We start from the raw sequence: 25,948 nt of genomic DNA, 5'->3' as shown, positions 1-25,948 counted from the left end.
TAACAAAAGAAACGTGGGTTTATTAAGAGCAGTGGCTCCCCAGAATGAGCTTCATTAGGAGAGAGCCTCATCACCGTGGGGGCTGAATGACCAGACCTTGAAGTAGGAGAGCATGACCAGGGAGGGGAGGGAAACACAGCATGGCAGGCCTTAAAGGGAGAGAGACTTCCATTTAAAACCTGGGGAGACGTTCCACCCTGTAAACAAACGGAAAGAAAAAAACCACATGATCATCTCATTAGATGCTGAAAAAGCCTTTGACAAAATCCAACAACCCCTTCATGACAAAGGTCTTGGAGAGATCAGGGATACAAGGAACATACGTAAACATAATAAAGGCAATGTACAGCAAGCCAACAGCCAACATCAAACTAAATGGAGAGAAACATCATTTTTACTTTTTGTTTGGTTTTCCCGCCTATATTTCCTGCCTGGCCAATCAGCATTTATTTATAACATGATTGACAAAATACAGACAATTCTCCCGCACCAGTGCGGAGCTCACGATACCCTATGTTGCTTTCCCTTTCCTACCCAAGCTGGGGGAGATGGCTTTCTGCCCCAGAAGCCATCACATGGTTTCTTCTGGGGCCCTTTGCAGCCCCTGCCTCGGAACATGGCTGGGGAAGATTTCCAATAATAACAGCTCAGCACTGAGCTTCACACCTCTTGCCATTTAGATTAGCACCAAAAGAAAAATGTCACAAGTGACTTGTGAAACCTGACACCTCAAGTGTCAGAAGTTTGACCTGCAGGGAAGGAGTCTCCGAATACACAAGGGCCTGGTGTTGCAGAAAAAAACTGAGGCCACACGGGGCTGCGTTCCCAGTGAGGGAACTGGCCCCCATGATTTTGTGGGGTGATATGAAAAACACAGGAAGAACTCTACCCTCTGGCGGGTCCACATAGAGCCCAGTCCCCAGATGACCTTTCTGCCATACCCTGCCTGCCCACAGCACATACTCAGACCCCTAACTCGCAGGTTAACGGAACTCTGGGGATTGCTATCCACATACCCCACCCTCAGACTTCCAGACCCTAACCCAAGTGGCAATAAGTATGGGGAACCCTAAATGAGCCTTCCGTTTTGCAGGCTTGTTTCTTCTCTGTAAAATAATAACCTCATTCTTCTCCTTCCCCTTCCTTAGTCACCATCATCTTCCAACTACAGGATCAGTTCAGAGTTGTCTGGCCAATCAGAGAACCCCAACCAGAGCTCACAGGTTTTAGGGGTCAATAAGAGCCTATCTTCTGAACCTTCTCATCTTTAAGTGACCTCCTCACGTTCCTCTTCTTTTTTTCTTGTCTTTGTTTCTAGAAGAGTCCTTATTGGGTACACTGCAAGGAAGTGATGGGTTAGGGATTCACTGGAGTACTGCTTACTGAGACTTGCTCTTTGAAATCAAGGTGCTGGGGCTGGAGAGATGACTCAGTGGTTAAGAGCACTTGCTTGCTCTTGCAGAGGACCCAGGTTTGGTTTCCAGCATCCACTTGGTGGTTCCACAGCCTCTGTAACTCCAGTTTCAGGGGATCAGACACCCTCTCCTGGCCTCTGCAGACCCTGCACATATGAGGTGCACATACATTACAGGCATGCAAGCAAAACATGTCCACACATAGAATTAAAGTAGATAATTTGTTTTTCAAGACAGGGTTTCTCTGCACAGCCCTGGCTTCGTTGAAACTTGTTCCTCAGACTAGAATGGCCTTGAACTCAAAGAGATCTACCTGCCTCTGCTTCCCAAGTGCTGGGACTAAAGGCGAGCGCCACCACTGCCAAGCTTGGTAAATTTTTTTAAGACAACAGGTGCTGAAAGTTGTATAAGCCTGGAATAGGGAACTGGAAAGAGCACCTGGCAGCCATAGAGACATAAAACCTATGTAAGAAGGAAGAAAAAGAAAGAAAGAAAGAAAGAAAAAGAAAGAAAGAAAGAAAGAAAGAAAGAAAGAAAGAAAGAAAGAAAGAAAGAAAGAAAGAAAGAAAAGATTGATTGATTGATTGATTCCGGGATACAGAGAGAGAGCTAGTAACAGCCTGAAGTTCTTACCCCAGGCAAGTTGAGTCTAGAGTCTCTTTCAGCCGTCCTGTTTGGTTTCCACCTACTACTGGAAGAGTCTTCAGAAGTGAGGAGACAGTTCTGGCCACTTATCTGATGTGCAAAGGAAGGTGGGAAAACCCTCGGAGCTGCTGAGTGAGGCAGAAGGCAGTGAAGGCCATCCTTGGAGATGGGAGGATGCAAGCTTTGCCAGAATGTGGCTTTGAGGTATCCATTAAGCCTCACTCTAGAACCAGCTCTGCCAAACAGCTCATGCTGTTCCTGGGTTAGGGCTATGGATAAATAACAGTCCAGTGTCTCAAGTTGAAAATGGCTTCTTTTCCCCTCCCTGCCGCCCAAGACAGGGCACAAGGCCTGGTCTGGGGTCAAGAGGTTGGGGCAGGGTTGAGGTACAGATGGGCCCAAGGACAATCAGCAAAAGCCAGTTTTCCACCATGGAGAATTTGTTGCACTTGGAAGTAGGTACCTTTTACCCCCTGAGCCATTCCACCTAGTCAAGGTGAGCTTTTGCTTTTTTTTTAAGAGTTATTTATTTTATTTTTGTGTGTTTTGCCTAAATGGATGTATATGTATCATATGTATGTCTGGTACCCTCAGAGTTCAGAAGAGAGTGTCAGATTCCCTGAAACTGGTGTTACAGACAGTTATGAGCCATACTGTGTAGGTGCCGGGAACTGAACCCAGGTACTCTGCCAGAGGAACAAGTGCTCTTAATGAGCTGTCTCTCCAGCCCCATGTTTCCTTAAAGTTTGTTTTGGTTTGGTTTGATTTGGTTTAGGTTTTGTTTTGTTGCTGGGTTTTTTTTTTTTTTTTTTTTTTGACAGGGTCTCTGCCCTGAAGCTTACAGTTATCTTGCCTCTGTCTCCTGAGTGCTGGGATTAAAGGTGTGTTCTACCACTCCCAGCCCTAGATGGGCTTTTTAATTAGAACACAGTCACCCAAGTCAAGGCTGCATCCCCAGCCTCCCTTGCAGCTAAGATAGCCGTGTGATTAAATATCAAGCAGAGGAGATGAATAGATACCATCATCAGAGCAAGCATCCCTTTGGGGAACATCACCCCTCCCCCATCTCTCTGCTGCTTAGCTACTCAGGATGCATGGGAACCAGTTCATGCTGAGCAGGCAACATCCCAGGTGTGGCAAAGCAAGCAAAGGAACCTGGGGTTCCTGAGTGGAAATGGCCACCAAACCAGCTCTGGACAGCCTCCTGCCTTAGGACCCTGTTGTCTGGCATTTTGGTAACTAATTTTATCTCCTAGACTGTTCTCTACTCCAGGGATTCCAGGTAACATGTTTAATGAATCGCAGCTGGAGAGCTGGCTCAAGCTCTTCCAGAGGACTCAAGTGTGGCTCCCAACATCCATACCAGGTGGCCCACAACCACCTGTAACTCCAGCTCCAAGGGATCCGATGTCCTCTTCTGGCCTCTGAGGGTACCTGCACACATGTGGCATACATGTACAAAACACACAGATAAGTAAAAATAAATCTTTAAGACAGTGTTTGATCATCCAGATATTTACTTTGTGTTTGTGTGCACAGTTATCATGTAGGTGTGTGTGTGTGTGTGTGTGTGTGTGTGTGTGTGTACATGTGTGCATATGGACCTTGTGGTCACCCTCATGAGCCATTCCTCAGAAGCCATTCACCTTGTTTGCTTTGTAAGTATGTGTGCATGGTGTGTGTGTGTATGTGTGTGCGTGTGCAGCAGATGTGCACACCCATGCAAGCACATGTAGGGGCCAGAGGTCAGCTTCAGATCAACAACCCTCTCTACCTTATTGTTTGTGAGAGAGGGCCTTTCACTGTATCTAAAGCTAAGCATTTTAGTGATGTTGGCTGGCCAAGAAACCCCCAGGATTTCCTTGCTCCCCCAACCTCCCCCACCTAGTGCTAGGGAGACAGATGCATGCCACTGTACCCAGATTTTACGAGGGTGCTGAGGACCCAAGCTCAGGTCCTTGTGCTTGCACAGTTTGAGGCCAACCTGGGCTACACAAGACCCTGTCTAAACCAAAACAAAGCAAGTTTGAGGATGTAAAATAAAACATTGTGTTTATCCTGGTAGGAGAAACAGTTGATGCTGCTGGCTTCTCGTGGGTAAAGATTCCAGATGTTGGACATCTTCCTGCAGTCACAGGACATTCCCCTGCCTCCGACCAACAATGGTCCATGCTGTCGGCTGAGAATCTCTGCTCACCTTTCCTGAGGTTTGGTGTTCCCATCACCAGTGTGGGAACCACCAAGCTGTTATGTTTTTCCCGAGTACCCAGATGGGCACGATCCTGCTTTTGAGAAAGAACAGTCCTGCAGAGGGAGCCATGAAACCTTTATTAGATTTGAATACATGAAAATGGAAGCCACAGCAGAAGAGAGAGATGAAGTCTGCCCATTTGTGCCACAAAGTCAAGTAATGAAGTCTCCACACAGGAGGAGCTTCCAGGGTGGGCAGCCGAGGCTAGGCTCAGTCCCGGAAGTGCAGCATGAGACAGAGAGGGAGCATGGGCAGGGGCTCCTGTCGGCCACCTCAGCCTAGGGGAAGGGTGGAAGACTCCAGCAGAGGGAAGGCGCTGGAACCTGCAGTGGACAGACCTTCCACTGCTGCGTGCTGCGTAGAGCCCACTCCACGCCCACCGCTGCTTCCTCTGCCAGGGCCCCCATTCTCTCTCTCTCTCTCTCTCTCTCTCTCTCTCTCTCTCTCTCTCTCTCTCTCTCACACACACACACACACACACACACACAACTTCCCACCTTCTAGTGCCTGCCCGCTGTCACACACACACACACACCCTTTCCAAAGTCCTGCCCTTCTGCACACCCCCACGATACACTATCACTTCCTCTAAGTCTGAGCTCACCCAGGTGGGCGGGGCTGGTCTGAACTTTCAGCCTTCTGATGAAAGGCTTCTCCTGGGGCAGCTTTGAGGCAGAAATGAGAGCTGAAAGCAATTGGGAATTCAGTGAAGGGGAAGAGGGCTGGACAGCACTTAAAGGCACTGAGGGCCAGTGGAGGATGTCCCCAGAGCTAGGAAGGGAAGGCATGATTTTGAGCCCGGAGCAGCAAATAAGATATTCGAGTGCTTGGTGTCTTACACAAGGGGCGGGCCTCCCTGAACAGCAAGGGCCTCTACTGGGCTACAGATGCGTGGATGGAAAGATCAAGGGGTTGTCCTCTGGCTCAGGCTTCTGGACCTCCGAAAGCCAGGTTGTCCCGCACCATCAGCGTCTTACGGAGATCACGGTCCACCAGGGGGCGCTTCATGCGCCACTTGTGCGCCTCCTGCAGGCCAGGCTCGAAGTAGTAGATGCAAGCTCCAAAGCCCACCAGGATGAGGATGGAGATGACCAGGTAGACAGGCACGAACCAGTCCAGGAAGTGCGGCATCGCGGCGGCTTTGGCTGCCAAGACACAGTCATGAGGACACGAGAAGGCTCCTTGGTAGTACCCACCCTGAGAGAGACCCGAGAGCCTGCCAGCATCGTATTACAGATGGGGAGACTGCCTAGGGTAGTGGGAGACTGTGCCTGACCAAGACGGCAGGGTGACTCAGCGGCCTTCCCACAGGCACCGAGCTGTGTCCCCTTCACATGAGAACACTCAGCTCCTACTCATTCGTCAAGAAAGATTTACAACTGCGTTGTCTCCAGAGTCTGGGCCGCTGTACAAGTTGCCTAAGTCTGGGCCGCCACTTCCTGGGATGGAAGGGGAAATTAGTCCAACCCAACACAGGTCATGGTGAGCATTCACTAATTCTCGTGCGTGTGCAAAGCACTCTCTGCAAGAGGACAGGTGGGGAGGAACCTCTTCTGGTCTCCCTGCACCCCGAGGCCTGGCTGAACCCTGCCTTCTGCGGCTTGCTGACACCCCGCCCACCCACTCACACATGCAAGGATGACTGAGGCCACAGCTATATCAGGCAAAGTGTGGCCTGGTGAAATACGGTGCTCAAACACACATCCCTAGGGCCCCGGGCCTGGTATCAATAGCACCTGCACAACCCAGTTTTGTAATTACGAGGCCACGGTCGCTAGCACCATATAACTTGGGTAAGATCAGAGCGTGTTTGGCTGTAAATGGAAAAGACAGCTCCTGAGTGGTAGGGTTCTGGGGCTGCTAAGTGGGTCAGTGTATGTAAGACTTCCCATACCCATGCCTGCCGTGTATATAGGCGCTACAATGTTGTTTTTATACACTGACCTTCAGCTGCCTTGTCTGAAAAAAGAAATCAAAACAGGCCCCAGTTCCTAAGTACATTGTAAATTAAACTTAAACATTTTATTTATCGTGTATGTGTGTGTGCGGGTGCATGTTCATGTATGTATTCAAACATGTGCACATGCATGTAATAGCATGAGTGTGGAGGTAGGAGGTAATTCTCAGTTGTTGAATCAATCCATATGGGTATATGGGTCTGGAAGATTAAACTCACGTTGCCAGGCAAAGCAGGAAGTGACTTCAACTGCTGAGCCATCTCACCAGCCCCATTTACAAAAGAAAAGAGAAGGAAAGAAAAAAGAAAGATTTTAGCTAGGTATGGTGGCACACGCCTATAATCCTAGCACTCCAGAGGCAGAGGCAGGCAAATCTCTGAGTTTGAGGGCAGCCTGGTCTACAGAGGGAGTTTCAGGACAGCCAGGACTTCAAGGCCAGCCTGGTTTACAGAGTGAGTTCCAGGACAGGCTCCAAAGCTACACAGAGAAACCCTGTCTCAAAAACAAACAAAAAAAAAATTTTTTTTTTTTGAAACAGGATCTCATATAGTCCAGGCTGGCCTCAAATTCACTATGTAGTTGACGATAACCTTGAACTTCTGGTCCTCCTGCCTTCGCCCCCCTAGTGCTGGGATTACAAGAGTTTGACACTATGCCTGGTTTATGCAGTACTGGGGATCGAACCCGGGGCTTCACGCAGCCATCTCAGCCAGACAACTGTTACTTTGAATGAGCCACAGAAGGAGAAAGCAGGAACATGGACGGGAACATGTCAAGTGTTTCACAAAAGTCACGTGAACCCAGACTGCTCAGACTCTGTTCTGGTGGTGCCTTGGATGAGAATGGTCCCCACAGGCGCCTATGTTACAACACTTGGTCCCCAATTGGTGGAACTCTCTGGGAAGGATTAGGAGGTGTGGCCTTGTTGGAGGGGGTGTGGCCTTGTTGGAGGGGGTGTGTCATTAGAGATGAATTTTGAGTTTTCAAAAACTAATCCCAATTATCTCACTCGTGTTCTCTCTGTCTCTGCTTCTCTCTCTCTCTCTCTCTCTCTCTCTCTCTCTCTCTCTCTCTCTCTCTCTCTCGGCCTCCCGCTTGTGGATAAAAACGGGAGCCCTCAGCTGTTCTCGCCATCACGCCTTTATTCCACCATCACGAACTCCGGCCCCCTGAAACCATAAGCCCAACTTTCTCTCCGAGTTTCCTTGCTCGTGGCATTTGTCACAGCAATAGAAAAGAAACAAATGCAACCACCATCTGTGCTCCGCCCAGCCTCCCTACCTCAAGTCCCATGCTGTGTACTCTCATGGAACCCAGTGCCAGTCACCTGCTGCTGTGCAGTCCCCACCTTCATGACTGCTTTGGTCTTCCTTAGTTCTCTGCATTCTTAATTACTGGGCAAACTTCCATTTATACTTCAAAAGTGCCATCACCAATCGCTTTCTTCAGGGACGAAAAAATGCAGGGTCTGTTTACCCCACCCCCAAACCTTCCTTAGCTCTAGGAAAGCATGGTCTGAGGAGCCCCCTTCTGCATACCTGGCAGAGTCCAGCATTTTCACAGGCTTAGCCAGGGCATATTGGCTGGGCATCACTGTCTGTAGACAGAGGACCAAACAGACGCCTAGACAAGGCACTTTACAAAGGATTACTCAACTGAGAAGTGGAAGAGCTCATTCCCAGTAATGACCTGAGGCTCGAGTCCTCTGCGACAGAAAGAAACTTCCCAAGCGTGAGGACATGAGCCATCTTGGCTTCTGGTGGCGAGCGGGATAGGGGAGTGGACAGAATCACCTTCAGAGCAGGTTGAGGAGAAACGCCATTATTCTGACTCCAAACTCCAGTTCCTCCTGTGTCCCCTAGTCTCAGGTGACCTGTCACCTTCAGAGAGAGAGAGAGAGAGAGAGAGAGAGAGAGAGAGATGCTGCTTTCTGGTCACGTGTCTACCTGTCTCTCCCCTTCCCCAGGTTCTCCATTGGCTGTCCTGAAATACAGCCGACAACTAAAGGTGCCCTGTTTCTGGAGGGACTTATTAAAGGGCAGTCATGGTCTTGAGTCGGGACTAGAGCAGCAGAGGTGGAGACGGTGCAGGGTTCAGCCCCCTCCTACACACCGTCCTTTCTGGAGAGCCAAATAAAGCCTTCAGAATTGCTGGGTGGGGAGGCTGCGGTGGGAGGGAGAGAGAGGGGCCCCAGGACAGAACAAAACTTCAGTCTGAGAACGACAGTCTGGGGCAAAGCGGTATCTATCTATTTCACTTGCAGAGCCTGGGGTCCCCCTGCCTTTCCAATACTCTAGACAAAAATCCATGCATTCTAGGGCAGCAGAGGACTCCTAGACCTTTTCCTGATTTCTCAGGGGACTGACGTAAATGACAAGGAAAACACCCACGATTTCTCTCTGTGACCTTGGACCACCCCTCACCCTCTACAGGCTGCAGGATTTTCTGTGCACAATGGCAGGGTGGGGATGAGGGTTGCCAGACAATCGCTAAGAAAATAGCCAAGACTGTTTCAGCCCAGGTTCTGCCTGGGACAGTGTAACAGAGCCCCACTCCCTGTCCCCAAGCCGCTAGCTACACTCAGTGTCCACAGCATGCCTGCAGACTCACCTCATACCCACAGACGCCTGGTCTGCACTCTGCACAGAGCACGCTGCCTCAGCCTGAGCGGCTCAGGGTTGGCCTGTAGACTCAGTCGCAGCTGCTGTCCCCAGAGACGCGGCCATCTGTGACCGCTGTGCTAGCTAGAGGCAGGGAGTGACAAGCCAATACTCCCACGGGAGATGGAGCTCCTCTGGTCTGGAGGCCTCTGAGTCGGCCAAAAGGCAACAATCCTGAGCCGGCTTGGCACCCTGGTACCTCTCCTTGCCATCAAAGACCCTTCCCTCTGCACCCCCACATTCAGGATGGCAGGAGGTGGGACCTGTCTCAGCCAATCAGCAGCCAGACAGTGCAAGGGCTTTATCCTCTGTTGCCCTGGCAACCAGCTTTTCTGGATCCCTCCACTGTACACGTGGTTCAGCAGATGACAGGGAGAGCAGAATTCAGAGAGGGATGAGAGTCACCTAGCAGGGACTAGGTCCCAAGGATGGTAGGCAGAGAGGACGGAACCCAGGACAGACTAGGGTCTCTGTCAGGTGGACAAAAACACACCAATAGTAACAGGCAGAGCTAATGAGGGTTCCATGTTATAAAGGGATGACCCAGAACTGAGACTGAGGGCCAGGGTGGGCTGTTTCAGTGATTTGCTCCTGGCTAGACACTGTTTTCTGTCCTTCATCATTTTTATGAACCATTTTGATAATCATCTAAGGTCACAAGGCTGAACAAGAGCAGTTTTCTAGGTAAGCACACTAGCCTGCTTTCCAGGCCCCTCTGACAGCTACACACACACACACACACACACACACACACACACACGAATGCCTTATCATCTCACCAGGCACTAGCATCCCCACTCAGTTCTCCTGCTGGCTGGGTGTTGGCCTGCTTGACCACAAAACAGCCCAGGATCAGGGAAGTGAAGATGATGGGTTTGAAGTCATGGGCAAGGGTTGGGAGTTTCAGAGCCAAGCTTTAAGCCTGGATTCTCCCCCCGGGGGCTCTAGATTGAACCTGTAATCTGCGAGATGTCTCATCCAGTGCACATTCTATGAACAGCGATGGCTGTTGTCTCAAAAGGATAGACCAGCCCCAAGGTCCCAGAAGTTACAGAAGATGCGTGGAGGACCCAGTTCCCCAGAATGTGTTCCCAGAAACCTAAGGACGCACAGAGGTGGAAGAAGGCTCTGGGTGAGGTAGCTTTGGGGCCCTCAGTCCCCTAGCATGCCACCATGCTACCTGAGAGCTCTGAAGTGAAATGGGTCCTTCCCAATGTATGTGGGTTAAGGAAGAGTGAGTTGAGGCTTCAGGGGATTTTTAAACTTCGAGTACGCTAGGGAAAGTATACTTTTGAGTAAAATACACCTATTATACCTATAGATTGTTTTTTTAATTATTGTGTTAATTGTGTGCCATGCTTTTATCTGTGTGTTCCACTATGGTCTGGGTATGGAGGTCAGAAAACAGCTTGCACAAATCAGTTCTCTTCTACCATGTGGGTTCCAGGAATCGAACTCAGGTCATGGGGTTTGAGGCAGCAAGTACCCTGACCTGCTGGGCCATCTCACAGGCTGGTTTCTCTTTCTTTAATGCCAGATATGGAACCTATAACCTCTCATGTGTTAATGTGTGAGCTCTGCATCACCAAACCTGATTTGCATAATAACTTTTTTTATTTTCTTTTGAGAACTTCACTATGTAGCTCTGCCTATCCTGGAACTCACTATGTAGACCATCCGGCCTTGATCTACCTGACTCTTCCTCTCAAGTGCTGGGATTAAAGGCTTGAACCACCTGTTCTCAGCATGTATAGTGGCTTCATATGTGCCAATCATGTCTCAACCAATATGTAAAGTGTGATAAATGGTCTGTAGGTATTGTTTTAGCCACTGCCTTAGTTAGGGTTTCTATTGCTGTGAAGAGACACCATGACCACAGCATTTTTTTTTCTTAATGTATACAGTATTCTGCCTGAATGTATCCTTGCAGGCCAGAAGAGGGCACCAGATCTCATTACAGATGGTTGTGAGCCATAATGTGGTTACAGGGAATTAAACTCAGAATCTCTGGAAGAGCAGTCAGTGCTCTTAACCACTGAGCCATCTCTCCAGCTCCTGAAGCAACTCTTATAAAGGAAAACATCTAATTGGGGCTGCCTTATGGTTTCAGAAGTTGATCCATTATCATGGCGGCAGGAGAAGGAGCAGAGAGTGCTACACCTGGATCCACAGGTAGCAGGAGAGACTGTGTACCACATTGGGCATAGCTTGAGCAAATGAGACCTCAAAGCCCATCTCCATGGTGACACATTTCCTCTAACAAGGCCATACCTACTCCAACAAGACCTCACTTCCTAATAGTGCCACTCCCATGGGCCAAACATTCAGACATGAGTCTTGGGGGCCATTCCTATTTAAACTAGCACAGCCACTAATTCTTTTAGTCATAGAAAAGCTTCACGGGAACCTCGTGTGTAACAGAGGTGAAGCCGAGTGACTTCTGTTAAAGGGTAAGATCTCTGGACCGCCACACTCAGATTCCCCCATCTTTCTTAGGTATCCCACCAGGGCCTCACGGAAGCCAGTCTTCAGAAAAATGTCAGCGGGGCAATGACGGTGCACACTTTTAATCCCAGCAGAGGCAGGAGAATCTTTGTGAGTTTGAGGTCAGCCTGGCCTACAGAGTGAGTTCCAGCCAGGGCTACACAGAGAAATCTTGCCTCAAAAAAAAAAGAAAAGAAAGAAAAAAAAAGAAAGAAAGGAAGGAAGGAAGGAAGGAAGGAAGGAAGGAAGGAAGGAAGGAAGGAAGGAAGGAAGGGCTGGAGAGATGGCTCAGAGGTTAAGAGCACTGGCTATTCTTCCAGAGGTCCTGAGTTCAATTCTCAGCAACCACATGGTGGCTCACAACCATCTGTAATGAGATCTGGCGCCCTCTTCTGGTGTGCATGGAGGCAGAAGTTGTATACATAATAAACAAATATTAAAAAAAAAAAAAAGGAAAAGAAAATGGGCCAGTGAGATGGCCTCATGGGTAAAGGTATTTGCTGCTGGCTCTGACGATGGTGGAGGGAAAGAACCAAATACCAGAGGCTGTCCTCTGAGCACACACACACCATGGCACTCGTGCCCCTATGTGCACACACGGTCAATAAGCAAAATGTAAAAAAATAAATAAATACAAAGGAAATCCCCCCTCTAACTGGTCATGGTGGCTCCTGCCTGTAATCCCAGCCCTTGGAGAGGCTGAGACAGGAAGGATTGCCCAGAGGTGAAGGCCAGCCAGCATCTCAGAGTAAAAGCCTGTCTCAAAACCAAAACAAAAGCCACACAAAAGAGTGAACCCCTATGACAGTTTGAAATTGGAGCAGAGGCATGAAGTAAGGGACAAGTTCTGACTGTTTGGGAGATTTCATCCAGAAGGACCAAGAGGAAGAAGGACGAGGTCCTGAACAAGGACAGCCAGGGGCTGCCGGGAGGGTGGGGCTGTTTACTGCAGGGCTAAGAGCTGCTGAGGTCAGAGAAGTTGTCAGGAGTCAGGATGCCTGTGGATCATGCCAGGTGTTTGCAGCACGCTGAGATGGGATTCAGAGGCTGGTTTGGATGAAGGAAGTTGCATCTTCTGATATCTGTCTCAAAAGGACCCAGATGCTATGCGGAGAACCTTAGATCAGGGAGCAGGTGAGACGGTCCAGGTGATAGATGATAACGGCAGTCCTGATACTGCAGTGGGGGGGGGGGAATGTAGAGCAGAGCCAGGTGTGGTGGCGCACGCCTTTAATCCCAGCATTTGGGAGGCAGAAGCAGGTGGATCTCTGTGAGTTCGAGACCAGCCTGGTCTACAGTGTGAGTTCCAGAACAGCCAGGGCTACACAGAGAAACCCTGTCTCAAAAAAAAAAAAAAAAATAAAACAAAAACAATGGAGGGGTATTGCTAGATTACTTTCTGTTGTTTGAGGTATCAAAGTCTTTGGGGCAAGCTTGATCTTCGCCATCTGGGTGTAATGGGGGCTGTAGGCCTGAGCTGAAAATCCTGTAACAAGTGATTAAATGTCTGATGAGAAATCTTGAGTCTGCTGTTGAAGAAGTCTAGTCTAGACAAGAAGTTTATGAGACAGGGCACAATTAGTAGAACTAGGGAAAGGAGGTGAAGAGGAGTTAAGAATGGCAATATGTGGGCTGGGGATATAGTTCAGTGGCAAAATGCTTGCTTAGCATGCAAGAGATCCTGGGTCCTAATACCAGTAAGACTCTAAAAAGAGAAAACCATTCTAGCCCAGTGGTGGTGGCTCACGCCTTCAATCCCAGCACTCAGGAAACAGAGGCAGACAGATCTCTGTGAGTTCAAGGCCAACCTGGTCCACAGAATGAGTTCCGGAACAGCCAGGACTACACAGAGAAATTCTATCTTGAAAAACAAAACAAAAGGCAAATTCCAATTCCATACTGGACAGTCAACGATCCACTGGCCAGAGGCATTAAGCTGATTATGTTTTTGGAGATCTGTCTGGAGTTGTCAGATTTTTGTCTTTTATTATACCTGACTGGTTGACATAGAAGCAACATTCCTCCTAGAGGAAGAGGCAAAGGCCACCTTTCTCCAGTTTTCTTTAATGGTTTTCAAGAGCTTTGCACAGAAAGATTTCTCTCTCTCTCTCTCTCTCTCTCTCTCTCTCTCTCTCTCTCTCTCTCTCTCTCTCTCTCTCTCTCTCTCTCTCTCGTTGTTGTTTTGCTTTCCGAGACAGGGGTTCTCTGTGTAGCTTTGGAGCCTGTCCTGGAACTAGCTCCTTGTAGACCAGGCTGGCCTCGAACTCACAGAGATCCTCCCGCCTCTGCCTCCCGAGTGGGATTAAAGGCGTACGCCACCACCGCCCGGCACAAAGATTTTTCTTAAAGCCACACAATTTTTCTTAGAGCCACACCTCTTTGTACTGCAGAGATAGGTCGAGTGCCCTATCACACTGTAGAACTATTTCAGCTAATCAGTACCTGTTGATAGATTTGGGTCTATTTGGTACTTCTCTTTGTACCAGTAAGCGTTACAGGTAGCCATTTTGTCCCCTCTGCCAGGGGGTTTCCTTTTGAGCTAACATTCCAGCCTTTTATAGAGGAGACATGCTCTCTTCTTTATCTACTCTCTATTGAAATTACGACTCCCTTGTCAGGGCCCAGGGAGGCTGGAATGTTAGTCAGTGGCCAGGAGGGGACTCAGGCAATGGGGCATTCAACAGAAGCATCTGGTTCACTGACCCAGCTGTAGAGACTGGGAGCAGACACATCACGTTTCGGCAAGACCAGGGCTTGAAGCCAATTGGAAGTTTATAGTCCACAGCTGATTCCTGGATGGCGTCTGTCAGTCAAGTGGAAATCTGCTGAGACAGACTAAAGAGAGTAGTTTAGGAACTTAAAGAAAAACCATACATTGGAACTTTCTGGTAGGTGGGGGAAGGGAGGGGTCCCAAGACTAGAGGAGAGAGAAATCAGACCCTCAGGAATAGGCAGGTAGGGAATAGGCTGTATCCGGAGAAATGGCTCAACCGTTAAGAGCACTGGCCGTTCTTCCGGAGGACCCAGGTTGGGTTCGGAACACCCACGTGGCAGCTCACGACGGTCTGTAAACTGGTTTCAACTAAATTGAAAACTTCAAAAATATATATAATGAACTAAATATTTTTTTAAAAGAGGAGGACGGTAGTGGCCTGAATGAGGGTTCAGCAGTTAAGAGCACTTACTGCTCCTGAGGAGCAGGCAGAGAGGCGGCGGTTTCTTTTAGAACGCGGGCAGGCAGAGACCCTCCCAGACGGTCAAGCCCCGCCCCGCCCCGCCCACTGGAGGCGGGACTCCGGGAGGTTTGAAGGAGCGGCGCGCTGAGCTGGGTGGCTCGGCTGCCGCTGAGATGTCGGTGCTGAGGCCGATGGACAAGCTGCCCGACCTGAACCGGGCCACCATCTTGGTAGGTACGGAAGGCGCCCTGGGCCGGCTTCCCGCAAGCCCGGGCCCGTGCGCTTCCTCAAGCCACAGCGCGCCCGTCCGGGGTGGGCGGGCTCACTACTCTGGACCAATCGGAGCGGCGGCTCGCGAAGCTGAATGGCGCCTCCACCAATGGGCGCGCGGCTGGCTCTGCCGCCTGCTTGAGTGGGCGTTTCAGTTCGAACTTGGGTTTCCCGCGTTCGGTGGGAGAGGACGAGCGGTTCCTTGGAGTGTCGCTCGCCCGGTTCTCTTTGGAGCCGCCTCTGGCTGGGTGTATACCCTCATGGGGGATTCAAAGCGCCGGGCCCTCCAGAGGAGCCGCCCTGCTCGGGTCTCCACCTGTCTGGTCCTCTCCCTTCGCAGCTGGTGGGCACGGAGGATGCGCTTCTGCAGCAGCTGGCGGAGTCCATGCTCAAAGACGACTGTGCGTCCGAGCTGAGGGTGTAAGTTGCGGAGGTGCAGCCTGAACTCTGGGCTGGCCTGAGGGGAAGGGAAGGGAGCCTGCAGGAGAGGGCCCAACTTCTCCGAGATGCCACCTGTCCTCCCTCGTCCTGCCCACCCTTAGCGGAACTGACTTTTTACAAGTCTCTGCAAATGTTCATGACCCACACACAACGCCAAAAGCCCACTTACCCACTGGAGTTCTGGGTCGTCAGCACCTAAAAACAAAGCAGAGGTCTGTGTCTTGGTTTCGCTTCCTTTTGCTGCGTAAGATACTCTGAGGAAAGCAACTCAAGGGATAAGAGATGCTTGGCTCGCAGTGCCAGGTTCCAGCCCTTGGTGGCTGGAGAAGCCGGCGCTGCGGGAACTTGAAGCAGTCAGTGACATCATATCCACAGTCAAGAGGAATGCATGCATGCTAGTACTTAGGTTGCTTTCTTCTTAGACAATCCGGTCCCCTCCCAGAAAATGGTGCCACCTGTAGTGGGCCTCAGCTGCTTAGAATGTTAGTGGCCGCACCTGGCCTACATAAGACCATGTCTTGGGAAAATGACAACATTTTAAAAATGTTATACTTTTGGTCTGGGAAGAACTGGTTGTGTCCCACCTCAGTGCTGGATTCCTGAGGCAGCTCCTTCCTCAGTAAAGGACGGTACCGGAGCAGTCGCTGTGAGGTGGCTACGCCTGTTTTCAGTCCTACCCTTCTTGTTTTTCAGCCACTTGGCCAACTCCCTCCCTTTGCCCTCTGACGTGAACCGGCCCCGAATTGACCTGATTGTGTTTGTGATTAACCTTCACAGCAAACACAGGTGAGAGCCAGGACAGGCCCCTGGAGGACCTGGCTTGGCCACTGCTGGAACGTAACCACGTGATGGGAAGGCGGGGCCCTGAGAGGCTGCCTGGGGTGAGGAGGGAGGGCTGCACGGTTTGAAAGAGGAACCACGACCTGTTCTTAGCACCTCCATGCCTAGTGCCTAAGAGGACCAAAAGAGAGCTTTGTAGCCCCTGCAGTTAGAGTCGGTGGTGAGCTGCCCTGTGGGTTCTGGGATGCAAACTCAAGTCCTCTGGAAGAGAGGGCGCTTAACTTTCCACGCCTACACTTCATGCCCTGTTTCCTGTTTATCTTGTTTGTAGTGCTGTGAACCAGTGCTTTGTTGAGGTTTTTTACACTGGGGGTTGTTATGCCCAGTTCATTTATAAACGGAGTGTGACCTGAGACCGGTCCCACGAGGGGGACGTGGGGGTGGGGAGGTTGGAAGTGGGCGGAGCTTGTCTCTTCAAGGAACAGGGTACCCAGCTGACAGTCCAAGCCAGCAGATTGCAACGGAGTCACCCCCAAACCAACTAGGAGAACGAGTCCTGTATGTAAAAGCAAAGGGCCTTTATTCCTACACAAGTTCGCAAACTCGAACTCTCCATGTGTCTAACGTATTGGAGTGATCGGAGAGCCCCGAACTCAGCTGGGGTTGGTTTTTATAATAGCAGAGGTTGGGGTGAGGGATTGCTAAGGTTCAGGACCCCTGACTGACTGACATTTGTCTATGGGTGTCCTGGTGACAAGCGATGGGAGTGTGCTGGCAGGAGATCCTATCTACAATGGTTGGAACATTAAGAGTTTCCTTTGGACAGTCTGTTTCTGGGTGGTGTCAGTTTGTGGTCTTTCTTGGAACCAGATATTGGGGCCTCTGTGGAGCTTGTCAGAGCTGGGTTCTACAGGGGTTAAATTTCAGCTCATGACCTCTTGGCGACTAAACCCTATCAAAACCACAGTAGTCAGGAGTTGATAGTATGCAGGACAGTATTTGAGAAAAACAGCAGGTGTTTGCAGAGAAAATTCCTAGAAGAATTACACTCCAAACTGTTGGCAGCAGTTTCCTCTGGAGAGTTGGCAGCGAAGAATCCTCAATGAAAGAGGACTCTTACAGTGTGTGTGTGTGTGTATGTATGTATGTTTGTGTATACATATTTACTGCCTGATTATTTTATAAGCATTCATCAATTTCTCTATAAGTAAAAAATAAATTTTCAAACAGGGTATGGGCTGGGCAGGTGGCTCAGTGGTTATGAAAGTTTGGTTCCCAGCACCCACAACAGGAGGTTCATAATCTATAACTTCAGCTCGGCGGATCCAGTGCATCTGGCCCCCGGACACCAGCACTCCTGTAGACCTAAATTCACACAAGCACTGGTCAACACGTAGTTTAAAATAATAATAATGATAATAATAAAACCTTTGAAAAAATAAACAGACGGGAAAATCCCAACATTTGGGATGTGGAGACAGGAAGATCAGAAGTTCAGGATCATCTTCAGGCCAGCCTGAACTACATGAGATCTTGACTCAAAAGGGTAAGGTAGACAGCAAGATGGCTTAGTTTAATCACCCGAGTTCAACCCCAGTTCTGACCCACACAAGTTCTGACCCACACAAGTACTTCATGGTATCCTCCATGGATGTGCGTGCATGTGTGCACACACAATGAATAAATATCAAAAATAATAACCCAGGTTTTAGCTAGGCATAATATTGTATATCATAATCCCAGCACTCAGAATGCTGAGGCAGGAGGATCAGGAGATAGACGCCAGCTTGAGCTACAATAATGGCATCCTATCTCAAAAAACAACATGGGGGGAAATGTTGAGACAGAGTTCTCTAGCCTCAAATGTCCTGGAACTCTAGATCAGGCTGGCTTCAGAGTTAGAGATTTTGCCTGCCTCTGCCTCCTGAGTGGTAGTATTAGAGGCATACCCAAGCAGGCCTGTGTTGTAAAATTCTGTCTTACGGTTTTGTTTTTGTTTTTTTTTTTCTTGCTTGGCTTTGTATCCCAGCTTCCAGAAGGTAGAGGAATCTCTGAACCATGTGGACAGTCGCTTCTTCCTGGGGAAAGTCTGCTTCCTTGCCACAGGGGGTAAGTGTGGGCCCCGTCCTGCTCACCCACCCCAGCTAGAGCGGTAGAGTGATCACAGTGGTGGTCCCTTGCTGTGGTAGCCTGCAGAGAGGTTCTCCTTACCCACCTGCTGTCTGAGGAGGTCCAAAGAGAACATGGGATCTTAAGAGGACATAGGATCATCTAGACCTGGAGTTACAGTTACAGATGGTTGTGAGGCACCATGGGTGCTGGGAATTGAACCCAGGTCGTCTGGAAGAGCAGTCATTGCTCTTAACTGCTGAGCCATCTCCGACCTCCATTTTAGAATGTACTTTTGAGACAGGGTCTCACTATGTAGCTCTGACTGTCCTGGAACTCACTATGTAGATGAGTCTGGCCTCAAACTCACAGAGATGCACCTGCCTCCTAAGTGCTGGGATTAAAGGCTAAAGATGTGCAGCACCATGCCGGGCACTGCTGACCTTCTAACTTGATCCAAGTAGCTAATTATGCTCTTACTTGGAATTCCTTGCTGACGCCTATGGCTTTCAGAGTGAAATTCAAATCCTCTGAAAATACAAAGTAAACCTGGAAGTGGCACAGACCTATAATCTCAGCATGCTGGATGCTGCTAACACATGAGGGTCGAGAATTTGAGGACAGCGCGCAGGGGATTACTGAAAGTCCAAGGCCAGCTGACAGCCTGGTGAGATTAAGTCTCAAGGATTTTGCAGTTGGCCTCTGCCTTCGCGTCTAGCCTAACTCCCTTTCCTCTCATCCTTTGGGTCAGCTGCAGTTCTCTGAAAAAAGTCCTGCTGGTCCTGAGACAAGGCAGTCTTACTGGTAATCATGGGCTCTCACAGCACACCAAACACTCTGGTTTCTCATCCCAGTGGTCTTTGAGTGGGCACTGCCTCAGATTTACGCCTGAGAAGACTGGGCATAAGATTAAGTGACTTGCCCCGGGCACTATAGCTCCACAGTGGAGAGCAGAGGTTCACAGTCCTGCTTTACATTTTGAGACAGGGTCTCACTGTGTAGTTCAGGAGGTGGAGGCAGAGGCAGGTGGGCCTCTGGCAGATGTAGCCTGCAATGTGCCTGGCTTCTTTGCAGCTGGACGGGAGAGCCACTGCAGCGTTCACCGGAACACCGTCGTAAAGCTGGCCCACACCTACCGAAGCCCCTTGCTCTTCTGTGACTTAGAGGTGAGAGCCCTGTCGTTGTGGTCAGTATTGTACTTCAGTACAAGGAAAGGGCAGTGAAAACACAGTGAACAAACACAGTGGGAATGCTTACTGAAGGGTCTGCAGGTGTCCAGGTAAGTCGTGTGTGTGTTTGTCTTTGAAAGTCCCTGTTAATGTTGCCCTCTCCTGCTAGGGTATAAGTACTTGACCAGTGTATCCTCGTGCCTTTCTGGCTGTTAGAGTACCTGATGTCATCTACCCTCCATGGACTGCAGTCTGTGGTGTCACAGGGCAGGACACAAAGCAAGTGCTAGGGGTGTTTATTAGGTGTACAGGTGTATAGCTGGGTGTGTTGGTTCCACCCTGACTAGCCATAACAAAGCAGGTATACGTTCTCTCTCTCTCTCTCTCTCTCTCTCTCTCTCTCTCTCTCTCTCTCTCTCTCTCTCTCGTTTTTCAAGATAGGGTTTCTCTGTAGATTTGGAGCCTGTCTTGGAACTCTGGTTTTTCGAGACAGGGTTTCTCTGTGGTTTTGGAGCCTGTCCTGGAACTAGCTCTTGTAGACCAGGCTGGTCTCGAACTCACAGAGATCCCCCTGCCTCTGCCTCCCAAGTGCTGGGATTAAAGGCGTGTGCCACCACCGCCCGGCATGGAACTCAACTCTGTAGACCAGGCTGGCCTCGAACTCACAGAGATTTGCCTGTCTCCGCTACCCAAGTGTTGGGATTAAAAGCGTATGCCACTACCGCCTGGCTCTTTTTTTTTCTTTTTTTTCATGTTCATTGGTGTTTTGCCATGTGTGTCGGGTCCCTTAGAACTAGAATTGTGGACAGTTGTGAGCTGCCGTGTGGGTGCTGGGAATTGAACCCAGGTCCTCTGGAAGAGCAGTCAGTGCTATACTGAGTCATCTTTCCAGCCCCGCTTTTTCTCCTTTTATTCTGTGTTTGTGTTGTATGCACATGTGGGGGGAGGGATCGTGCACCTGCGCATTCCCTGAAGCCAGAGAAGGATGTCAGGTGTCCTTCTCACACTGCCGAGTTCCCTTGAGCAGGGTCTTTGCTGAATCTGGAACTAGACTGGTGGCTGTCAAGCCCCAGCAGTGTCCTGCCTCTGCCCACAGCACTAGAGTGACTGGCACCCGCAGCCGTGTACAGCTTTTGACATGGCTGCTAGGATCAGAACGCATGCTTGTTGAGCATCACCCACCATGCCAGCTCTGGAGCCCCGGAAGTGCATTTGCATTGGCAGGTGTTGTTCAGCAGGAGTTAGTGTGCGCTCCCTGGGAGAATTACCAAACGTTCTCTGGACCCAAGCTGCCCCACCTACATACCTGGCCTGCTCAGGACAAAATCCAACACATCCTGTGGCCCAGGGTTTTCTGTTATTTGGTCTGTGAACTGTGCCCGTGACAGCAGAATTCAGGTTATCTATAAATTTGGATGAGAAGTAGAATTGTCGTCCCCCCCCCCCAGCATCATACAACCCTCTAGGTGGAGCTGAGCTCATGAGGTAGCCAAGAGTGTTAGTGGGAATAGCTAAGTTAGCAGTTACCAACAGACGTAGCATGCTGGAGCTGTAATGCTGGCTTATTACTTAAGAGCATTTGCTATTCTTGCAGAGGACCTGAGTTTGATTCTCAGCATCTACATAGCAGCTACAACTGTCTATAACTTGGCCTTCTCGGGCACCAGGCACACACACATACATGCAGGCAGAACACCCGTACACAGTGGTACTGATTTACATGTTAGCAACTCATCGCTGCTGTGCTCTGGTTGCTAAACTGCCCTGGACTGAAACATGGATCAGGGTATGCATGCCTTTCATTGCACATCGGTCTTTCTTGTTAACAATTGTTTACAGAAGTCTTGACTAGATCCAGGCTGTGCTCTCAGAGGTGACAACACCCTGTACCCCTGGCACATCCGAAGAGTCTCACCTCCAGGATTTTCTCATAACAAACCCCTGAGAAAACACTCCAGAAAGAGTCGCCTTGCTCAGTCACACAGTAAGGTAAAGCCAGCCGGTTAGTGTGCAGCTGTCCCCACATTGAGGCCTGCTGACCATGTGGCTTTGTGTGAGTTGCCTTAGATCCGTTTCTTGGTAGTTTTATGATCTCTTACTGAAGAATCATCTCTGCCAGTCTGGCGGTGATGGTGCACACCTTTAATCCCAGCACTCAGGAAGCAGAGGCAGGTGGATCTCTGTGAGTTCGAGGCCAGCTTGGTCTACAAGAGCTAGTTCCAGGACAGGAACCAAAAGCTACAGAGAAACCCTGTCTCGGAAATCCAAAAAAAGAAAAGAAAATTGGGGGGTGGGGGGGAGTGGGGATGAACGGGACGACTTTTGTAACGCAGGTGCAGGTGGTGGTTGTGGTGCCTGCTGACCCTGACAGGTGCTCTTGCTGTTCCGCATGTGGCCATGTGGTGGCAGGCCACGCCAGTTTTTGAGTTTTCACGGCACTTGAGGCCTAGACTAGGACAGCTATGGGGTTCAGTGGGTAAAGGCACTGCTCTCAGCCTGAGTTCTTTCCCTGGGCTCCACAGGTAAGGAGAGAATGGATTCCTTGCAAATTGACCTCTGACCTTCATGCGTAGGTGTACATATACACACATTCTCTCTCTAAATGTGGTTTTGAAGGAAAGTCGGAGGCCAGCTGTGGAGAGGAAAGCAAAAGCTGCAGTCTTGTCTTCAGCTGGCAGCAAGGCCACAGATACCTGCCCAGAACACGTGCCTTGGGGGGCCACGTGTCTGGGTTGTCCTTTTCAGAGCATACCTACTGTCTTAACAAGTTGGAACCTCAACATACTTGGATGCCTTTGTGTGGTAGGGGTTGCTAGCTCTCTCAGACTGGGAAACACTCTTGGACGATATTTCTCAACCTGTGGGTCGAGACCCCTTTGGGGTCACATATCTGATACCCTGCATATCAGATATTTACGTTAAGATTCCTAAAGCCTCAAAATTAGAGTTATGAAGTAGCAAGAAAATAATTTTATGGTTGGGGTCACTGCAGCATGAGGGCTGTATTAAAGTGTCACAGCACTAGGGGGCTTGAGAAGCGCTAGGAGGGGTGTGACTCGCCCAGTGGCAGCTGTCTACCTCGGCCTGTGCTAGTGCTTGGGGACACAAAGCAAACACCGGCCTGTCTTTTCAGACATTAGTGAGGTGGTTGGCAGCCTGGCAGAGCATGTCTTCCCGTGGGCGTGGGCCGTCATAACTGCGATCAGAATGGTGTTGGGGGTGTCTCTGTGTGGGGCTTGAGTGGCAAGAGACATCTGTGGTGCTCAGACTAGAGCAGCAATAGATTGGAGATAGAGACCTTCGAGGAGGGGGATTCAAAATACCTCTCACATATAAACAGTGTGCCCAGCACCGTTGCTGGCATTGGGGACACCGCACAGAACAAAATGGTGAAGTTTATATAGAGACCCTGGCTGTGTGCTAGTCAGGAGCACACGCAGGCCACTCTGCTTGTTTGTTTGCTGTGTTAAAAAGAATGGCTGGAGCCGGGCGGTGGTTCTGCACACCCTTAGTCCCAGCACTACAGAGGCAGAGGCAGGCGGACCTGAGTTTGAGGCCAGCCTGGTCTACAGAGAAAGTTCCAGGACAGCCAAGGCTACACAGAGAAACCCTGTCTGGAGAGAGAGAGAATATGACTGGGGTGTGAGGGATGGGAGTTTGGGGTGTAGCTGTGTGGATACTGAAGGGGAGAGCGCGTGTCTATCGCCGAACACTGGGAAGGCAGAGCAGTGGGAAGTGTCAGTAGTGATGGGGCCATCAAGTCAGTAAAGGCTGTGGCTTTTACTCCAGATACAGCTGGAGTTGCTGGAACCAGCAGTCGGGGGGAGGGGGGGGGCGGGATGCGGCTCTGCTCTGACTCTGAGAGAGGAGTGCAGAAATGAGGACAGAGTTTAGAGATTTTTCTGGAAGGGTTGAGTGGCCTGGGTTCAGTGATGTCCAGGAAGAGTGACATGGGATGGTCCATGGTCCTTGCTGTTCCCTGGATAGCCAACAGAACGTGCTAGTGGCCAGATGTGAGGCGACAGGAAGACAAGTCGGACAGCTGAGGCTTCCGGCATGGCCCGCGGGATGGTCCTGCCTCTAGAGGTGAGCACAGCTGAGGCTTCCGGCGTGGCCCGCGGGATGGTCCTGCCTCTAGAGGTGAGCACAGCTGAGGCTTCCGGCGTGGCCCGCGGGATGGCCCTGCCTCTAGAGGTGAGCACAGCTGAGGCTTCCGGCGTGGCCCGCGGGATGGTCCTGCCTCTAGAGGTGAGCACAGCTGAGGCTTCCGGCATGGCCCGCGGGATGGCCCTGCCTCTAGAGGTGAGCACAGCTGAGGCTTCCGGCATGGCCCGCGGGATGGCCCTGCCTCTAGAGGTGAGCACAGCTGAGGCTTCCGGCATGGCCCGCGGGATGGCCCTGCCTCTAGAGATGAGCACAGTTGCAGGAGCAGTCAGTGCCGACTGACAGTGCCCAAGGCCACTTGTTGGAGCATTTGCTGTTCGCACGGCAAATGCTTGTAAGCATGTCTTACTTGCCCAGAACTCACTGATCCAGGTCAGGACAGCTGCACAACCCCCGGCTTCCCTGGGCCCAATAAAGGACACGTGGGTATGAGACACACACTCTTCTCTGTGTCGAGGGCCACTCCGTCTATCCTCCCTGTTGTCCCTGTGTCTTCCTGGGGTGCCTGGGACTAGCCACAGTTGAGGTCCCAACTCTGCAGTCACGCCTCTGTGACCCTGTGCTGTGTTTGACCTTATCAGGTTTTTTGTTTGCTTGGTTGGTTGGTTTGTCAAGACAGGGTTTCTCTATGTAACCCTGGCCATCCTTGAACTCACTCTGTAGACCAGGCTGGCCTCAAACTCAGAGATCTACCTGCCTCTGTGTCCTGAGTGCTGGGATTAAAGTCGTGCACCACCACCACCAACCAGTCTTGTCAATCCCCTATTTCCTCTTGATCGGGACTCACAGTCTCTGGCCACCCCCTCACTGCTGTTCTTTGCTCTTCCCTGAAGGTGGAGAGCTTTCGAGCCACCACGGCCCAGCGCCTGGTACGCATGCTGCAGATCTGCGCTGGCCACGTGCCCGGTGTCTCAGCGCTGAACCTGCTGTCTTTGCTGAGGAGCTCCGACAGCCCCCTGTCCAAGGAGTCGTGAGCACTGCTGCCCTCCCCGCGTTTGGCTCTAGCTCTGTAAGCAATCACTGTTGGTGAAGACCAGTCAGGGCCTGGCAGGCCCGGGAGGCGGCCTGCTCACTGCAGGGCTGAGTGAGCTCTGCTCTACCAGGCAGTGCAGTGCTGGGCAGGAATGGGGAAGGGAGCCCCATGATTGGAATCCCATGCCTCCCAACTCACCCCACAGAGGCCCACATCTTCACCTGTCTGGCGGGCTGCATCCACTGAAGATTTCTTTGGAACAAAGAGCCATGACTTTAAAAAAAAAAAAAAACCTGAAAATCTGTCTCATCCACCATTTGACTTTGTAAATGAGGAAACTGACTCAGTGCAATTAAAGGGAGAGCGTGGCTTCCAGGATCCCAGAGAAGTGTCACGTGCTGGCCCTGCTTCTTATAACCCGGCCGTTGCGCCTGGAACTGTTTCCTGGTGTAAATGGTATGGTTGGTTCTCATGTCATGTCGAGGGGATTAAATGACATGGTAGGTGGCATGCTGCCTGCGACTGCGTTACTCCTGCAACTTGTCTGTTTGTCTGGCAGATCGTCGTGCCCTGCACAGCAGCAACAAGGCATTCAGCAAACAGTCATGTAAAACCAGACCGAGCTGGTTCTTAAAGCTGTCTTATAGCAGGCAGACATGACACCAGCAAGGTCAGAGTGTGAGAAGCAAGAAGCCAATGCACACTCCTCCTCAGATCCAGGGGAAGTTTACAGAAGGGCCAGGTTGGACTGGGGAAGTTCTCTTAGCCCCGTCAAGATTCCCAGTGCTATAGGAGTGGGCTTAGCTCATGGGGGTCTGGGGGGAGGTCTGTTGAGCACAGAAGGCTTCCATCAGTAGTGGCAGGGACAGCCTCTGCTTGGATGTCACAGGGCCTGTAGCTATCTTCAGAACAGCCCAAAAGCCTGCCCCTAGAATGAAGAGTTAGACATGCTCCTCTGGTTTTTTTGTTGTTGTTGGGGTTTTTCTTTTTGTTTGTTTGTTTGTTTTTTCGAGACAGGGTTTCTCTGTGGTTTTGGAGCCTGTCCTGGAACTAGCTCTTGTAGACCAGGCTGTTCTCGAACTCACAGAGATCCGCCTACCTCTGCCTCCCAAGTGCTGGGATTAAAGGCGTGCACCATGCCACTACCGCCCGGCTTGTTGGGTTTTTTTGTGCCTTGGGGCTTTTGTTTGTTTTTGAGACAGGATTTCTGTGCGTAGTAAACTCACTCTGTAGACCAGGCTGGCTTTGAACTCAGATCACCTACCTCTGCCTCCCCAGTGCTGGGATTAAAGGTGGGAACCACCTGACCTGGCTAGACGTAGCTTTCTGACTTGATGGCCCCTGGGTCCCAGTCGGAGTTGGGGGGAGATTAGCTCTGTAGAACCCTGTGAGGCCACGCGTGTCACGTGACGCCTGCAGAACCCTTCACGCTTCGCTTCACAGCATTCTGCTC

General features: G+C 50.5%; 2 protein-coding genes across 6 annotated transcripts; one reads left to right on the top strand and one right to left on the bottom strand.

The window, feature by feature from the left end:
• Positions 1–4,375: 4,375 nt before the first annotated feature.
• Smim45 (small integral membrane protein 45) lies at positions 4,376–9,167 on the bottom strand. 4 transcript variants are annotated; one of them, XM_057792099.1, is made up of 3 exons: positions 8,880–9,167; positions 7,808–8,149; positions 4,376–5,456 (listed from the first exon to the last, which is right to left on the bottom strand). In XM_057792099.1, the coding sequence occupies exon 3, from the start codon at positions 5,440–5,442 to the stop codon at positions 5,236–5,238; it is 207 nt and encodes a 68-aa protein (XP_057648082.1). In that variant the 5' UTR covers positions 5,443–5,456; positions 7,808–8,149; positions 8,880–9,167; the 3' UTR covers positions 4,376–5,235. The 4 variants fall into 4 exon arrangements, with proteins under 4 accessions (XP_057648082.1, XP_057648083.1, XP_057648081.1 ...); XM_057792100.1 differs by having other exon boundaries at positions 7,926–8,149; XM_057792098.1 differs by having other exon boundaries at positions 8,063–8,149.
• Positions 9,168–14,704: 5,537 nt separating this feature from the next.
• On the top strand, positions 14,705–24,912 carry Cenpm (centromere protein M). Of its 2 annotated transcripts, XM_057792301.1 has the most exons (7): positions 14,705–14,819; positions 15,200–15,279; positions 15,994–16,086; positions 18,110–18,189; positions 19,264–19,355; positions 22,933–22,935; positions 24,356–24,505. In XM_057792301.1, exons 1-7 carry the CDS (start codon positions 14,763–14,765, stop codon positions 24,494–24,496), a joined length of 546 nt encoding a protein of 181 aa, XP_057648284.1. In that variant the 5' UTR covers positions 14,705–14,762; the 3' UTR covers positions 24,497–24,505. The 2 variants fall into 2 exon arrangements, with proteins under 2 accessions (XP_057648284.1, XP_057648285.1); XM_057792302.1 differs by lacking the exons at positions 19,264–19,355; positions 22,933–22,935 and having other exon boundaries at positions 24,356–24,912.
• Positions 24,913–25,948: the final 1,036 nt, after the last annotated feature.

This window comes from Chionomys nivalis, chromosome 17, assembly GCF_950005125.1.
Source record: "Chionomys nivalis chromosome 17, mChiNiv1.1, whole genome shotgun sequence".
NCBI lineage: Eukaryota > Metazoa > Chordata > Mammalia > Rodentia > Cricetidae > Chionomys > Chionomys nivalis.
Note: the sequence above shows the minus strand (reverse complement) of the source record. Positions and strands in the feature narration are given on the sequence as shown.

What these genes read in the sequence shown, in the direction of transcription:
- Cenpm (XM_057792301.1), top strand. Translation starts at nt 14,763, where the DNA reads ATGTCGGTGCTGAGGCCGATGGACAAGCTGCCCGACCTGAACCGGGCC. An exon ending in TGAACCGGGCCACCATCTTG is followed by an intron (nt 14,820 to 15,199) that starts GTAGGTACGGAA and finishes CTCCCTTCGCAG; the next exon opens with CTGGTGGGCACGGAGGATGC. An exon ending in CTGCTTCCTTGCCACAGGGG is followed by an intron (nt 18,190 to 19,263) that starts GTAAGTGTGGGC and finishes GCTTCTTTGCAG; the next exon opens with CTGGACGGGAGAGCCACTGC.
- Smim45 (XM_057792099.1), bottom strand. Translation starts at nt 5,442, where the DNA reads ATGCCGCACTTCCTGGACTGGTTCGTGCCTGTCTACCTGGTCATCTCC.